Source organism: Aythya marila (assembly GCF_965140915.1).
Source record: "Aythya marila genome assembly, chromosome: 1".
Lineage (NCBI taxonomy): Eukaryota > Metazoa > Chordata > Aves > Anseriformes > Anatidae > Aythya > Aythya marila.
Genome location: NC_139042.1, coordinates 153,280,721 through 153,297,989, shown reverse-complemented (window position 1 = coordinate 153,297,989; position 17,269 = coordinate 153,280,721). Strand labels below are relative to the sequence as shown.

The 17,269-nt window shown below is 54.5% G+C and overlaps 1 protein-coding gene across 1 annotated transcript; it reads left to right on the top strand.

Moving 5' to 3' along the window:
- Positions 1 to 2,288: 2,288 nt before the first annotated feature.
- On the top strand, positions 2,289 to 8,212 carry RPL3 (ribosomal protein L3). Its single transcript, XM_082766038.1, has 10 exons — positions 2,289 to 2,347; positions 3,073 to 3,265; positions 3,895 to 4,063; positions 4,919 to 5,054; positions 5,541 to 5,727; positions 6,130 to 6,290; positions 6,575 to 6,676; positions 7,156 to 7,251; positions 7,507 to 7,626; positions 8,096 to 8,212. Exons 1-10 carry the CDS (start codon positions 2,345 to 2,347, stop codon positions 8,138 to 8,140), a joined length of 1,212 nt encoding a protein of 403 aa, XP_082622164.1. The 5' UTR covers positions 2,289 to 2,344; the 3' UTR covers positions 8,141 to 8,212.
- The last annotated feature ends 9,057 nt before the right edge of the window (positions 8,213 to 17,269 follow it).

The following is a 17,269-nucleotide window of genomic DNA, read 5'->3' as shown; positions in this document are numbered from 1 at the left end:
TCCGCCACACTGATCAACCGATCCCAGCGGTGGGAATTCGGATGGCTTCGTGTGCTGTAGGGAGGAGGTGTCTGGCCCTGGGGACACCGCCAGCACAGGGTTTTGCCCTGATGTCCCCACAGTGCCAGGGGCCTCCTGGATGCTCACAGCTGTGCTGGTTTATCATCTACGTGGCTAGGTGTCCTGCATCTCTTAAATATGTAAAAAGTGTGAAAACCACAAACAAACTGGCTTTTATTACTTTAATTAGTGACTGGTTCCTGCTGTCTGTGTATCCCTCAGGATTAAAAAAGGAAACTCCATTGGATGCCAGGGCTCTGCTTGCTGACACCGAGGGAAAGCGCTACAGCCCCACAGCAGGGCTCAGAGACGCTTCAGGGCATGTCTCAGCTGGAGTCGCGTGTCAAATCAGTTATCCTGCAATGGCACTCACGCAATTTCAGGTCTAGAGAAGTCTGAGAGAGTTTCTGTGGTCTGGTCCTATCCAATTTCCTTGTGCCAAAGGATGGAGAGTGAATAATTTATCTGCCGTCCTTCAGCTCCCCCCCTGTTCAGGTTTCATCTCTGCTTCGCCCCTGTGCTAAAGAGATGCTTCTGTGCAAGCTCCTGCGTAAGCAAGCCACGGACATGAGCAGATCCAGCATCACCCCATGACAGAGCTTGTCTTCGTGGTGCTTATTGGTATGCCAAGAGCAGTTGTACGTGGAGCAAGAGAAATAACACGTGAATAGCATAACTGACAAGATCTCCGACAGGTTCCGCAATAAGTCTTATTTTTGGTTCCCTTGTCACAGCATAACTTTATCACTTACATTGTTGTTATTGTTTATTATTAATTCAGCAGTAACCCAGAGGGGCCCTAATTGAATTTGGAGCTGTGTTGTACCAAGCACCGTGGAAAGAGACAGTGGGACACAGTCCCTGAAGAACACGCAATCCGCTTGAGAACATGTCCCTGCAAGAAATAATTCATTTGATGTCTTTTGATGTTTTGAGATATGCATATAAGCAAAACAGATGCCAATGTTAGCAGTAAAACCTATTTTAGCTTATTAATTTTTAAATAGTGTGTTTTCATTTCTTTGTTGTTACTGTGTTTTTTCACGTTGTCTAATATCTTTTTTAAAGTGAAGATTTGTCAAGCGTGTTTTGAGTCATTACAGTTCCCTATGACTATGGAGCTTTTTAATAAAAACAGCTACATATTATGTCAGGATTTTCTGCTGAGGCATGCATTCGCTCACAGCTTTGAGTAAGAATATTGTGGTTTTTTTTGTAGAAAGAAAAAAAAAAAGAGAAGGTTGACTGCAGTGCTACACACTCTCTAGCACTATGTACATCTGAAAGATGACACTGGGATATTGTATTGAACAACATAATAAATGACACAGCCAAAGAATTATTTAAGTTGCATGTGTTTTATTATGTACCCCCCATTAATTTTGTTTTCTTAAGACTAAAGGATAACATTGCCTGTTATTACTTGTAAGTGTACTTACAAGTTTCGCTTACACTTTCAAGAAAGGTATTAAATAGGTAATATTTTCCTGGTTCCATCTCAGAAGCTTCGTTCTAGGAAAGATTTAATTGCTTCAATGCACTTTTTCATATCTAAGGCCTTCAGTATTGGCTGCCCAGCATATTCAGCGCATGGCACTGCAGAAGACAACCGAATGCATCCTAAACTAATTCACAAAATTCAGCCAATTCAGATTTCTGATCTGGCTAGCCAAACTTGACGATGTTGTGACAACTGTGGGCAGCTTTCTGTAAGCAGATCCGAGCCCGCCTCTGCCTTGGTCCTTCCACTCTAGTTTAGGTTGGCGGACAACTTAAAGAACAGGAATGTAGTGAGGCACCCACTGATACCTCCCTTGTCTTTTCCTTCAGCTATAAGCACGTTTTGGTGTTGGCTATAATGGTGTTTTTTTAATTTTGTTTGGCTTTTTTGAAAAAATCTTTATTGTATGACAAGGGGAAGATGCTGAGTGTGCTTGAGGAGACTGCAAACAGCGCTGCTCCCACTGCCTCAGGTTTTTATACCACCTGTGGCTGCCACCCTCAATGCCAGGCGAGGAGCAGAGGACTCACGACAGCGCTGTCCCCACTCCAAACCCTGCGGGGACGGGTGACCGAGCTCAGATGTCCCCTCAGAGGGGCGACATAACGAAGCCCCCATCCCCATCCCCCTATGCTACCATGCCCAAAATGGCCGCCGGCCCCTCCCCCGCCGCCATTTTGCTCCCGCACTCGCGAGAGCCCGGCCCCATGGCGGGGGGCGGGCCGCCTACAAGTAGGGCTGGCGCGGGGCGGCCCGGCCCTTCCGGCGCGGCGCGGGGACAAGATGGTGGGTGCCGATGGCGGCCCGCAGCGGCCTGCCCGCACCATCAGCCGACCATCGCCGCCATCCCGGCCCCGGCAGCCTCCCGGCCGCCATCCCGCGGCGCCTCTGCTCCTCGGCGAGGCGGCGCCGGGCTCATTTTGGGGCCGGGGGGCGGCGAGGGGCGCTGAGGGGGGAAATGGTTTGGGATGGCTCCAGACCCGCTCTGCTTAGCGCGGCTTCTGTGGGGATTCCTTCTGAAAGGGCCTCCTCCATTGCTGCTTGTCGCGCTGCTTTTAACGGGGGGATTCTGCTTAAACTGAGGTGGGAGGGGGGCTGCGTGTTACCCACGGGGAATTCTTTAGTCTTTGTGGGGCTTTTATTGAAATATTGTAAGGTTATTTGTGCTTCTTTATTCCTAGATTTATAGGGTGTACTGAAATCCTTGTGGTGCCCTGTGACCACGTTGCAGCACGTGTGTCTCTGTAACGAGTTGGTGGTTTCTTAAAATGAGCCTGAAACAGGACATTGAGGAAACTAGGAAAAGCGTAGTTAAGGAATAAGAACTATATTCTAATATTATAATGGATTTCAGAAGCCAAGTAGTTGATACTGAGAAGAATTTTAAGAATGTAAAAAGTCTTTCACTATATATAGTTTTCACTAAAGATAAGAGCTGGCAGCTGGCCCTCAGATGGGGTTAAGTGAATCCCTGAAGCAGGCATTAAATATTTATTCTCTTTTTTTTCCAGTCTCACCGCAAGTTCTCAGCTCCCAGGCATGGGTCTCTGGGCTTCCTGCCCCGCAAGCGCAGTAGCAGGCACAGGGGCAAGGTGAAGAGCTTCCCCAAAGATGACCCCAGCAAGCCTGTCCACCTCACTGCCTTCCTGGGGTACAAAGCTGGGATGACCCACATTGTCCGCGAAGTTGACAGACCTGGATCCAGTACGTATTGATGTTCCTCTCGTGGAGCAAGATGTTTTCTTAAGAATGATGAAAGATGGCCTTTTAGGTCATAGGTAGCTGTGGATTTTAGTTCTAGATAGACTTCAGTCAATTCAAAGCATTTCTTGAGTGGGTGGGCGGGCTATAAAGCACCCCAAAATCCTCCTGTTACCATATACAGCATGAATGATGTCCCAGCAGCAAGACTTTGGGAGTGGAAGTCTTATTAATGGTCCTCTTGACATGTGCAGTGACTTGCACAGCAGCATCATGTCTTGCTTTATCTGTACTCAGAATAGGTGTGATGACCTCTTCTCTATGGGTAGACACGAGTAAATCACCTTTGGTGTTCCCTTGCCGATTGTCAAGTCCTGATTCAGTTCTGTTACTGGCTGCTGTCCATTTTGCTTCTCAGGCTTTGTCCCTGCAGCCCGCTGAGCCTGCCTCTAGTTTTTTCGAGGCTCTAAATTACCACTTTCAGCAGGTCGTTTTGCCATGCATCATCTTTGCCTTTGTGAAAAGAATTTGAGGCATGTAACCTTTCACCTGAAGGATTTGAGAGCGAGGAGGAGCACAAGGTGCTTAACAGCTGATGCTGGTTTTGACGTGTTGTATTTGTCTTCTTCCAGAGGTGAACAAGAAGGAGGTGGTTGAGGCAGTCACTATAGTAGAGACTCCTCCCATGGTCATCGTAGGCGTCGTGGGCTACGTGGAGACCCCCCGTGGTCTCCGCAGCTTCAAGACCATCTTTGCAGAGCACATCAGCGATGAGTGTAAGCGGCGCTTCTACAAGAACTGGTAAGAGAGCAGGACTTTTGCCTCACGACTTAACTTTTTTTTTTTTTTTTTTTTTAATCTGGGTTGGAAGTTACTTTAGTGCAGCTTTTCTGCAGTTAAAGTTGGGCCTCCGTGACCTGGCCTAAAAGCATGCCACGCTAGAGCAGTGTTTCTGGGAAGATGACAGCTTAGTGTTCGTGTCATTCTTGGGGTGACAGCGTTGGCTTCTGCCTGAGCTCTCCCCAGCAGGCTACATGTGATGATAACTTCGACGGGCGGACATAAGGAAATCGCCTCTGGCGCTCGTTGATGAGTGTCGAGTCCTGACTGTGGCCTTGTTTGCTCAGGAAAGGGGAAGACGAGTGTTAGTTCTGATTGCCGTTCCAGGCACTGTTGTTGTGGTCCAAACATGCACGTTTGCCTGAGCACGGCTCCAGCGTGTCTCGAGCCTGCAGCCTGTTTATGAGCTTGGCAGGCCGAGAAGACGTCAGAGCAGCGCAATAATTCTCGGGGGTGTTGCAGTGACGACCTGTCAGGCGTAGCTCAGGCTTCCAAGGGTGTTGTGCAGCTGATAGCATCTGACACAATGGCTTTAAAGATCTGTTACTCTGTTAATTGTTCAACATCTCTCTACAGTCTTTTGTCTTCTGTACTGTGAATATTAATGTGCTTTGGGATTCATGGCAGCTCCGCTCAGCGTTGGCAATCTTGCCTCTGCCTGATGAGCTCCAGGCTCCGCTTGCCAGTGGAAAAGATTCCGTAGAAGCTGGCAATGAGCCCAAAGCGGCGAAGGTGGCAGCTCCTTCCGCTCATCCCCCCTCCGGGGGGGATCGATGAAGGGCTTAGCCAAACCTTGTCTCTGCTCTGCTCCTGAAGGCACAAGTCCAAGAAGAAGGCCTTCACCAAATACTGCAAGAAATGGCAAGATGAGGAGGGCAAAAAGCAGTTGGAGAAAGATTTCAATAGCATGAAGAAATACTGCCAGGTTATTAGAGTCATGGCTCACACTCAGGTAAGTGTCTGCAGGACTCAGGTACACAGTAGAAAAAAGGGAGGTTGCAAGCACAAGGCTTGCTTCACTTCAGTAGGGAGACTTCTGCCCACCTGGCAGTCTGGTGATGACTTGAGCACGTGAAAAGTGCCAGTAGTCCTCATTCTGCACACAGTGTGTGCTCACAGTGTGGGTGAGTAGCCTTGAGGGCAGCTGTGGGCCACTGCAGGAGGCAGCAATAGTGTGTCCCTAGCCGTCAGTGCTCTGCCAGGCCTTTTTGGGGGTGTAATTCCATCTTTGAGTTGGCTATAAGTGATGTAAGGTGGCTAGTTAAGACTTGACTATTAAATACAACTAACTTCCAGTGCCTAGACAAAAAGGGTACGTTCAGTTCCAAAAAAAAAAAAAAAAAAAAAAAAAACGGTAAGGCCAGGATTAGAATGATCCTGGATAATTGATACAAGGTTTGTCTTGAAGAGGAACTAAATCTCTTCTTTTGCATCCTAGATGCGCCTGCTTCCCCTGAGACAGAAGAAGTCTCACCTGATGGAGATCCAGGTGAACGGTGGCACCGTTGCTGAGAAAGTGGACTGGGCCCGGGAGAAGCTGGAGCAGCAGGTGCCTGTGTCAACTGTCTTTGGCCAGGATGAGATGATTGATGTCATCGGAGTCACCAAGGGCAAGGGGTACAAAGGTAACCATGTGGAGGTTTTTTGTCATTAGGGCTCAGTTGTTAATGAAATGCTGGCCTTTAGTTGCCACAAATGCGTGGGCCCAGAGCTGAGGAGGTGCTGCTGTCACAGTTCGGTGATGAGACCATGGAATAAGCGCTGGGCACAGCGCCTGACATCCGTGAGGAGTCATTCCATGCTGCCTTCCTTCTGAGAACACAATCCAGGGACAGCCGGGGAGGGCTGTGGGGAGCTGTGGGTGGGTTTGTCAAGCCAAGCAGGTAGTTCCTTGGGTGCTGGGTCTGGGTGTCCCTTCTGTTGCCCAGGGACAGCAGCTCAAAAGGTGCCTCAAGCTCCAGTTGAACGTTTTAACAGCATCCCAGCTTGAGAAGGGTTAGCAATGCTGTTCTGGTTTCCTCTTCCAGGTGTCACCAGCCGCTGGCACACCAAGAAGCTGCCCCGCAAGACTCACAGGGGGCTGCGCAAGGTGGCCTGTATTGGTGCGTGGCATCCTGCTCGCGTGGCCTTCTCCGTGGCCCGTGCTGGTCAGAAGGGCTATCACCATCGAACTGAAATCAATAAGAAGGTAAGGTGTGTGTGCCTCCGAGCTGCTGGGAAGGAACAGGAGCTGGCCAGGCTCACTTACTGCAGGAGTGGGAATAAATGGAGAGTTGTGCTTTGGTGGCTTAGCTCTGTTGGCTTGAATGCCATTTTGGGGGCTGTAACCGTAGCTGTATACAATAGATAGCCATAAAATCCTTGTATGGCCACGTTATCAAGTGCAACAGATACTCTTCTCCATCCCAAACTAGAACTGTTTATGTTCTGACTGATGCCTGACCCTTGTTCCTACTGTCCTTGTTGTTTTAGATCTACAAGATCGGTCAGGGTTACCAAATCAAGGATGGAAAGCTGATCAAAAACAACGCATCGACTGACTATGACTTGTCTGACAAGAGCATCAACCCTCTGGTGAGTCCTCGCAGCCGTGTGGAGAGAGTGGCAGTTTTGGGAGGCAAATGGGCGTGGTATGAGATACAAAATGATTCAATGAAGAGTTCTTGAGGAAAAAAGCTGCTGTGGGAGGTGGTGCTGCTGCTGAGTCATTCTTGGTACTGACTTGTGCAACTTGTGCTTACTGCATCTAGTATTTGGCAGCAGTCTAGAGGGATGTTACAAACCTAGGAACGATGCTCATGTAAATAAGGAACCGTTTAGCCAGGGAAGCAGTCTCTGCTGTTTCGTCAGCCTCTTGGTGTTGCTGCTGCTCTCAGCAGAAGTCACACAGCAGCGAGAAACTTGGCTCAGTGAAAGGTAACAGAAGAAATGGGGACTTGAGTGAATGTAGGAATGGCCAAGACGCAGAAGCAGCACAGAAAATCGGGCAGTAATCAAGCAGGAGATCATGATCTTGCCTCTTAGCGAGCACTGACTGTCCTTTCCCTGCTCAGGGAGGCTTTGTCCACTACGGTGAGGTGACCAACGACTTCATCATGCTGAAGGGCTGTGTTGTTGGGACCAAGAAGAGGGTCCTAACCCTGCGCAAGGTGAGTCGTGCAGACACCTGTCAGGTGGGCTGGAACAGCTTGGAGCAGCTGCGCTGCCCCTGAGCCAGGTGTCTGGGCTGTGGGGATTCGTGTAGCTGGCCTGAAAGACTGTTTGTGAACATCTGCTTATTATTAGCAAATGGGCCTTGTGCCTAGCAGCTGAAGTGTGAGTTTGGAGTGACTTGAGGTGTTACCCATGGGGGTGATGAGCAGAAAGGGTGCTGCTGCTGTGCTCACCTGCCATCTCTCTCGTAGTCCCTGCTTGTGCAGACCAAGCGTCGGGCCCTGGAGAAGATTGACCTGAAGTTCATTGACACAACCTCCAAATTCGGTCACGGCCGCTTCCAGACAGCTGAGGAAAAGAAGTCTTTCATGGTAAGGACACTTCTGAAATCTGGCACATTTTGGTGTTGCACTTTACACTTTTTTTTTTGGTTAATGGCAGTTTATAGCTCAGCCTTTGGGCTGCCCCAAGGCTGAGCTGTGCTGTGCTCTATTTGTCACTTGGGAAGGCAAATCTGCAGTCCTTGTGTCCTTTCTGTGTCACTTGTGTCCTCTCTGTGTCATCCCATACTCTGTGGATGCAGAGGAGCTTCCCCGCTAGGTGGCACCAACAATTCTCCACTAAAATTGAAGTCTTAATTCAGCGCAGCCCCGGCTGTGCCAAGTTCAGCTTTCCACTGAAGCTGTGGGGTTGGGATTTGGAACAGATGGTGTCATTGAAGACTTATTTGTAGCAAGAGGAGAGAAATTAAGTAAAAATTGCAGCATTGTAATTGGGATGTGATGTGGTCATCAGTGTGCAATAGACTGCTGTTAACATAATTTATTCTCTCTCCTCCAGGGACCACTCAAGAAAGATCGCATTGCAAAAGAGGAGGCAGCTTAATGTGTGGAACCATCTTGTGCTCTGCAGCCTGCGTGCTCTCAGACCAAAAAATAAAGATTTTAAAGAATTTCACTTTGTCACTGGGTTTATATATAGCCGCGTCAAGTCTGGTACTCTGCCTGCAGGCCTTATGCATGGGATCAGCCAAAACGAAGGATCAAATCTCATTTGTCAACACCCAAATACTAACAGGGTTCCTACAATGACAGCTTTGTTCCCTACACTTCTCAGAGAGCAAAGGTGTTGGGGCAGAGCAAGGCGTTTATACGCGGCTGTGTGAAATAGCATTTGCATTTACTGAGGCATTTCATCTGCCCCAAATCCCCCTGAATCTTCCCTGTCCCTGCAGGTGTGGGTTCACTGCCTGGTGGTAGGGAACGGGCTTGCTGGTGAGCAGGGTGACATTTTCATCCTGACACCGAGCATTTCAATGCAACGTGAGGAGGGAGAGCTGCGGGGGCTGCTGGTGTCGCATTACCGCCTGGCTGAAAATCCTCCCCCTGTGCTGAGCAGGCCGTCTGGCTGCTGCTCCCAGCCGAGTGTCCCGGTGCAGGACAGGACCGGAGCTGAGCAGCTTGAGTCCTGCATTTATGGGAGCCGTGGTGTTATACCAAGAAAGGCAGCGCAGTCCCAAGCGCTCGGGTGCCTCCAGCCACAATAGTGAGATCACCCGTGCCGCGGGCCATACCCTGACTGGAGGCTCATGTAAATTTAGATAACTGCGCTGGTGTTGCCTTTGCTGCCCATAATTGGAGAGGAGGCAGCGATTAAGGCGAGAACCCCGCCGATTTACGTGCCAAATGAGTTGACACGCGGGGCTGCTCCCAGACGAGCCCGGCGTGACGCTATTTGCTCTGATCGGATCGAGCGAGCAGATGCGGGAAAATGCTTTTTTGGGGGTGATGTGTAAGAACCTTGTAAGAGTTAAAAGGTGGCCAGAAGGAGGGAAAACATTTACCTTGTTGCCCTAGAAACCAGACTCCATGACTGCAGGATCTGGCTGGCTCCCTGTCAGCCTCATTTAACACATGAACCTGTTGGCTGGTCGCAGCCAACTGTAACAAGAGAGGTCTCGACCACCATTTATCTTTACTTTTTTTCCCTCAAATCTTCCTCAGATTGGCAGGTATGTAGAGCAGAGCCCTAAATCAACATTCCCCAATGCAGGAAAAGCAGAATTCCCAACCTTTAGCCATCTCGAGGCACTGGCTTTGGGAGCTGGAGGTTTTCCTGCTGCTTTGATCCCACCAGTTGGGCGTCAGTGGGAACTGGGATTATCGGACCGAGCGGTGAGGTGTCGGGGATAAAAACCCATGACAAGTGATCCCACCCTGCCGAAAAATCTTTCAAACCTCCTCGTTTTACCAAACAGCACCTTGTGGCGCAATCTCCAGTGCTGGCTGGAGAGCTGGTGAATTTATTTCCAAGCAGTAATGGCAGCGGGGGGGATTTTTAGTCGAATCAGCGCCTAATTAAAAAGGAAGCGATCCTGAAGAAGTGCTCTTGGTGTTGGAGGTGCTCGGTGCCCATCGGAGCTGTTTCAGCTGGGGACCTAGTGCCAGGTTTTTATGGGTTTGCTCCTGAAGGGGTAGTTTTTTGCTGATGGGGGGTGGGAGGAACCCTAAAAATACTTTTTTTTCTTTAATCTTTTCTCCTCCTCAAAACCTAGGGGTAAGAGGACACCAGTGTCAGGAGGTGGCGCTCCTCCCTCTGTGGATGGTGGCGGCAGAAGGTGCGCAGGACACTTGTCCCCAAGGCCTGTGGGGCCAGCCTGGAGAAAATCCCGGCTCGGCTGAAGGTTTGGGCACCCAGGGCTCCTTGAAATATTCTGATAATACCTGGGGAGCTGAGCGTTGGGCTTTGGGGTGAAGCCACCCAGATCCATGGGGTGGGAGAAGCCGTGGGAGGCCGAGCTGGAGCTGGGGGGACATATGGGTCTGGCCGCCGGCCCTGTTGACCTGAGCCTTCCTTCTGCAGAGCCTCCATCCACCCAGGCGGCTGGGGAAGGGTCCCACAGCCCGGTGGTGCTGGGAGCAGACCCCTTTTCCCACCAGACATGGCCCTGACCCCACTTTTTGGCTCAAGCAGCGTTGTGGGAACTCTCCCTGTCCCAGCTGGGGCCGGCCGTCACCCCCAGCACCTGGGAACCCCGGCCCCAAACCCGGCGCTCCCCAGCTGCAGGGGCTGGGACTGGCCCCCCGGGGGGCTCGGGGGCTGCTTTCACAGCCTTCCCCCAGCACATCTGGCTCCGGAGCTGCCTCTTCCCAGCTCCTTCCCTTGCCAGAGATGAAACAGAGGCGCAGCTGCGACGCTCGAGCGGAGACATGAGAGAGAAAGCGCGCGAGGCTGCCCGGGAGGGAAAGGCGAAGAGTTCAAGTCGGGGGGCTTGGCTCTTGCAATTAGCTTCACAAGCGGCCCAGCTGACACCGCCGCCTCGCGCCCTGGCCCCTCGCCTTTGATCTGAGTGACGGGCGGCGAGCTTCAAGCGCGCCTGACATGGAAGAGGAGCTTATGAAGGCGCCCCGGGGGGACGCGCGGCCGGGTGCTCGCAGCGCGCGCTGAACCCAGGAGGTTTCCCCGCGCACTCCGGGCAGGTTGGAGGCTGCTGCTTCCCCTGTCCCAGTGCTGGAGGAGCAGCTCGCCGGCCCTTTTCAAGCTTTCGTTTGATTTGCGGGACCCCTGAGCGGTTCCCTGCGGTCCTGGCTTCGGCACCGCTCGCCGGGGCAGCGCGAGGCTTGCGGGAGGCCACGTGGCTTTTGGGAAGCCCTTTGTTGTTCTCCCCCTCCGAACCAGCGTGGTGCTGGGGAATCGTGTGGTTTTGTGGCAGGCGCTGGGCAAAGTGGGGAGGGCTACATTTATCTCCTGCCACCTCCCGACTTCCCCAAAAGGTGGGCGCGGGGCTGGGCTGGGGTCCCCAGGGACACCCAGTGCCATTTGGGAGGCAGGGCTCCTGCCAAGCTCTATGGGGAAAAATCCCCCCAAAAACATTACTGCTGCTGCTGGTGATCGCAGGACACATCCGCCGTGCTCATCACTCTTATCTTACCACCATAGCCATGGTCTGGACTGGACCCAAAGCCCATTTTGTCCCCTTGGGACTCGGCCAGCAGCCGGGGCCCTGGGATGCTGGTGGCGGGAGGTGTTTATAATCTTTGTTTAGTTACAGAGAGCCTGGACGCCCACTCCGCTTCCCTACACACAATGGGATCAAACGGCTCCGGGATGTTTCCTCACTCCCTGTGGATGAAATCCCTGCGTCTGCTGCTCTGCTGCACCCCCTGCTCCCCGCTGGCTTTGCTGGGTGCAGGGGCAGCAGTCCCACAGCCCAGGGCTCCTCCGATTTCCACGTCATTTCCCAGCTTCCCAGCTCCATCAGCCAGGCCCCCGCTTTCAAAGGCTGCAGGGGATTTCTTGTTGCTGCTCTCGCTGCCCCAAAACGCGGGGTTTCCTCATTTCCCACCCGCCCACACCTCTGTTTTTCGGGACCCGTGGGTGAGGGGAAGTGGGATTGCTCATGGGGAAGAAATCGAGTGTCACCACCGGCCCCCGGGGCAGAAGGGAGAACATGAGCAGGCATCGCCCTGCCCTTGTTTTGGGGAGGCTGGAAGTCTTCCAGCCCTGCCCCACGCCTCCCTCCTCTCCATGGGCCTGCTGCAGAGCAGGGTAAGGGGACGGAGGGTCCCTGGGGAGGGTCCCTGCCCCGGTGCTGCTGTCTCCCAAGCAATTCCCTCTCCCCTCTCCCAGCAGGAGCCTTCCCCAGGTGTCCCCGGTGCCGGGGGCCGCGGCTCCTTTTCATGTCCCCCGCCCAGCCTCGGCTGTCAGCAGAGCCTGCGAGCTCCGGGGCGAGCGATGGGTGTTAGGTTCGGGGCAGCCAGGAGGGGATTTTGGAGGGGAGTGTGCCTTGGTGACACGCCATGGGGAGTAGGGCGTTTTGCCCCATGCCAGCTTTGATGGTGATGGGAACAACAAAAATACAAAGAGCTTTGGCCAAGGAGCCTCTCTCCATGAGGGCAGCCGTCCCTCTTCTTCCCCTGCCCTTCCACGAAGGGTTAAATCTCCCTGCTCACAGCAGCCCTTTCCCCCTCCCTCCTGGCCCCGGGGCTAATGTTTAACCGAGCCTATTGCTAATTAAATATCGATGACCTCAGGCGGGTTTTGTTATCGTCTCCGAACACCTGATGCATGTGTCACCAGCAAGAGCTTGGCTTGTCTCAAGTTCACTGCCAAGCCTTGAACTCCCGACGGCTTCTCCCTGCCCGCCCCGCTGCCGGCATCCCAGCACCAAACCCCGTGAGATGGGGGACCCCATCCCCGCGTCCCCCCGCTGGCACCGCCAGGGTGATGGGGTTGGCCCCTCGCAGGCTGCTCCCCGGTGAGGCAGAGAAAAAAAAAAGGGGGAAAAAGGGTGCAAGGGGAGTTTTTGGGGACTGCACACCCCGCTGTCTCCACTCGCCCCCGTAGGCAGCCTCTGTGCCTTGCTGCTGGAGGACAGCTCAGCCCTCCCAAAAGCCCTGGGGCTTGTTTTCTGATGGCTGACATCATCTTCACACTCCAAGGTATAAATAGCCAACCTGAAAAACAAAGGAAACTCCCCACGAAGACCATGTAAGGCAGAGGCACGGTTGCGCCTTTTATTTGTTAGCTCACCGTTGCTATTTCCTGCCTCTGTTGGTCAGGGACCTCCTCCGTTGGCCAAAAGTCAGCTTTTTTTTCCTCCCTTGCCATGAATTCACGGCCCGGCGGCACCACCAGCCAGCGGGCCCCATCCCAAGGTTGCTCCAAGGTGCTGAGCACCTGCTGGGCACCCCGGGGTGGGGACCAGCACCCACTGGAGCAGGGCAGGGTGGCGTTGAGGTCTTCCATCTCCAGGGTTGTGTTGGGTGCCCTGTGGTGGGGACAGTGGGGCTGGGAGCTCCTCCAGACCCACAGCTAGACCCAGGTGGGGATTTTGAGCCACAGGGTGAAGCTTCCCCCAAATTTTGGATCTCCACCTGCAAGGTCCCTTTGCCTCGTTACCATGAGCAGGGTGTGGGGATGGACGGACCCGCTGCTGAGCATGGGGCCACCCCACATTTCCCCTTTCTGGCTGCTCGTTCCCTGCCCTAAATCCCCACCACGCAAGCGGCTCCGGGGCTGTCCGGGATGGGTGAGCCAGCAGCTGGCGTTCGCCCCATCCAGCGCTGTCTCCTCGGCCATTGTTATCGGGGCAATTCTCAAGCAGCTCGGATCCTGTTTTTGTGCTGATGCTGCCCGGCTCTCCAGGAGAGAGAAACACAGGAAACGGCCGCGGCGGAAGCAGAATCATCTCCTGGAGAGAGCAAGGAGCGCCTGACGCCGCCGAGGGAACAAAGAGGGGGATTCAGAGGGGCTCGTGGAGCCCACGGCTCCCCTCTGTCGCCCTTTGCACCAGGATGGGCTCAAGGACACCCAGCGGGGTGAAATGCTGCCCTTGTGGATGGCACGGCCGCCCTGTGGTTAAATAAACCGGGATTTCTCCGGAGGCCCTCACCGGGATCTCGGGCAGCGCGCCACGTCGGCGTGGGCGCGGGTCTCGCCGCCGCCTCGGAGCTTGGCCCCTCCACCCCGAAATGCCCCCGCCTGCACAACGGGCCCTCTGTCCCCCGTGCACAAAAGGAAACTTTGAGCGAAAAGGCCAGCGGGAGCGTGCGAAGCGCTGCCTTGGAGCGTCACGAGCCAACCCCGGCCCGTCCCCGGCGGGTCCCAGCGCCCTCGCACGCTGCCTCTCCTGCAGGTGCTGCCCAGCAGTGCCGCATCCCGAGGGATCCTTGGGGAAAACCATCCTCGATGGGATGTCTGTCCCCATGGCTCTGCTGTGGGGTGTCCCAGCAGAGAGAGCACCATGGATTGCAGAGCTGTGAGGGTACCCTATAGGGTGGCACTGCTGGGGGAAGCTCACAGCACCTCTACCCCACTGCCTCCAGCAAGGGCCAGGAGCCTGGAGGCTTCTGCAGGGAGCGCTGCTGTTCCCAGGGCCGGCCTTCCTTCCTGCGTGGCTTTTGTGGTTGCAGCACGAGTGCCGAAATGTCATCGTCCCCTTATCTACACTGTATCCTGGCCCTTTCGGTACCCACTCAGCCTCCAGAAATAGCCCCTGCAGAGGGAAAGGAAACATCCCTAAAATAGCGCTGCCATTCAACCCCACACCTGGTCGAGTGCCCATCTTGGCTCTGCGAGGGGGTGGCAGCGCTGTTTCCCTGGGTTCCCCCACCCCAAAATAGCACCACCACCTCGGAGGCGAGCAGGTGCTGCCCTGCCTGTGCCCACAGCAGCTCGGGAAGCCCCAGGACACCCCAGGACACCCTCACTGATCACCCCACGCGTGGGTCCCACACTGCTGGGGCCAGGTGAGCCTCCCCGGGGGGATGCTGGTGGTGATGCAGGAGGAGCGATCCGTCCCGCTGCTTCTCCCGAAAAGGAGCCCTGGCGAGGAGGAGGAAGCCGGGAGGAAGGAAGGCCTTGTTTGTCTGTTCCCAGAGCGCCACAGGAACTGCTATATGAGGCATTACCTGACCTCACTTACAACTCCGGATGCTCTCCATTCCCCCTCGCCCCCAGCTCCAGCACCCCTGCGCCGTGGCTGCCCCTCTTGTGAGCTGCCCCGCCACCTGCAGCTGCTTTCCACCCAGCTGCAAGTCCTCCTCTGGCTCCTTAAACTCCAAATTGACCTGCACCTGCCCTCCTTCCTGGAAGAACCACATTCAGTCCCCATGTGTGGATGCAGGAGCGTCTGATGGCCCAGGCCACCCGTGGCGATGCGGTGGTCAACGCACCGTGGGCTTCCAGTTGTGGGGAGGGTGCTGAAGCTGTGGGGTGGTTGTGGGATGCTCCGGGGGCTTGTCATGAACCCAGCTTGGAAATTTGATCTCAGGAAGAAGGAATTTGGGGGTCTGCCCCTACCACTACCACACATTAGCTTCAGCAAGACGTTCAGCCCCTACACATCTCGGCCTGCTCCCTGCCTCGGACACGGCTGAACGTGTCCATGAAGGACAAACGGGCCAGACCATGACACAAAGATTCGGTGCTCTTTGTAGGCCACGGCTTCCTCTGACGCCCTTCAGGAGGGCTGAGCAGAGATGTTTATACAGAACACAAAGGGTTTGAGGATGTGAGCTGGATGCTGCGGGACGGGGCCCAGCGTGAGATGAACGTGCGGGAAGCTGGATGCTCTCACAGAACTGCAGCTCCTGGGGCACAACCTGCCTGCTCCGGGAAGGACCCGTCCAACTGGGGGCTGAACCCATTCCCTACAACCTCCTGGCACCCCACCAGCCCCTGGTTAAATTAGGGGCCGGGACCCCTCCAGGCTGGGGGAGGAGGAGGAATGAGGCGCACGAGGCAAAGCAGCAAACACAGCACCCTCGCTTGAGGAGGCTGATTTCAGGGTTGGGAAGGCTCTTCCGAAATAACAGGTCATTTCCAGGCTTAGGAAATGAAGCAAGTAGCCCACTGGCCCAGGAGGAACCGTGGGGAGGTCTTGCATCTCTGAAATCAACAACGGGCTGAGGTCACCACTCAACCCGGAGGACAGGAACTCGGGGAGAGGAAGAGGGGACCGGATGCTCAGCCAAAATACCTGGAGGAGTGATGTTAAGGATATCCCCTCTCCTCCAGAGCCAAGACGTGACGGTACCTCCCTGGGGCTCCACGGGGAGCGGTGGCGAGGGGGCGGCTCGCAGCAGCAGGTGCTCCTAGGAGGGGCTGCCCCACGCCTCTGCCCACCTCCTCCTCTCCTCCGAGCCTTCCTCCGCCCGTACTGCTTGTTTCCCACCGCCTCCCTGCTTCATTTTGAAAGGAGAACCAGTGGTGGAGAGCTTCCAGGCCCACGCAAAGAGGATACACGTGGTGCAGGGCCCAGCGGGGAGCAGAGCAGGGTAGAGAGGGAAGAACTGTAAAATACTCAATGAAACCATGTGAGCTTCTCAGTGATGGTTACCCGAAAAGGGAAGGTGAGGGGGCACAGCAGAACCAGAGGAGAGCTGCACAGCTTCCCTGGTTCCTGGGAAAGAAAGCCAGCATCTGCCAGGAGGGAGAGGAACACCAATGGAAGAGTGATTTAATTAAATAATCTATCTAATTAAGATAGGTGACAGGCTGGAGGCCAGGTGCCGTGGCAGAAGAAGGCCCAGCTCGCTCAGGCCGTGCTCAGCCCCGCTGGCTGCGTCACCCTTCCCCTCTCCCCTCCCCCTTTTTCCCCTTGAAGAAATTTCGAAGAGATTTTTTTTTTTTTTTTTGTAATTGGCATTGTCTGTTTGATCCCTAGTTCCTCGCCAGGCAAAACAAGGCATGCATCTTGCTGGAGACAGGATAGAGGACTCTTGGAGTTAATCGTTTTCTCCATTGTCTTCCAAATGTATGCCGAGATGTGGCTGGGGGGGACCCATTGTGCCGTCTTCCTGCTTGTTTTTCCAGCGGTCTCCAGTGAATAAAAGCAATGCGAGGCTCGTAATACACTTTCCATGACCTCTAATCTCACTGCACCATCTATTTCAATGGCTAGGTTGCATACAGTATTCATTAACAGCGGTTCCACCTCCACCTCCACCTCCTTCTCCAAAACCCAGCTGCTTGCCCTAGCTCCCCATGCCTGGAGCGCCACCTCCTCTGCTGTTGTCCTCCTCTTCCTCACCTTCCTCTCCCTGCTTTCTGCCCTCTGAGTGCTCTCTGTCCCCTTTTCCCCGGAGCATTTGGGCTCTGGAGGTGTTGGTACCAGGCCGTGGTGGCCCTGGCAGTGGGTGCAATGCCACAGCGGGTACGCTTGCCGAGGACCACCCTACCTCCTCATCCCACCATGATGATATTGGTGATATTGGGGTGATATTGGGGTGATATTAGGGTGCTAGGGGCCGTGGCAGCACCACGGGGGGAGCCGAGGGCTGGAGGCAGCTTCAGAGCAGACAAAGCCCGCGGGTTTGCCTTCCCGCCTGGCTATGAGCTCACCCCGCCGCCGCGTGGGCTTGATGAGCTTCCCAGATGCCGAGGCACACAATGAGGCAGGGAAACCCTTGTTATTCGGCAGCTATTCCTCACGGCCCCGCTGGGAACCTTCGCCTTCCCCACTGCCTTCCTGCCACGCCGGATGCCCTCAGGTGTCCCTGGGCTAGGACG

Bases quoted from the DNA above. Each gene is read 5' to 3' on its own strand.
- RPL3 (XM_082766038.1), top strand. The intron at 5,055-5,540 runs GTAAGTGTCTGC...TTTGCATCCTAG, and splicing joins GAGTCATGGCTCACACTCAG to ATGCGCCTGCTTCCCCTGAG. The intron at 6,677-7,155 runs GTGAGTCCTCGC...TTCCCTGCTCAG, and splicing joins ACAAGAGCATCAACCCTCTG to GGAGGCTTTGTCCACTACGG.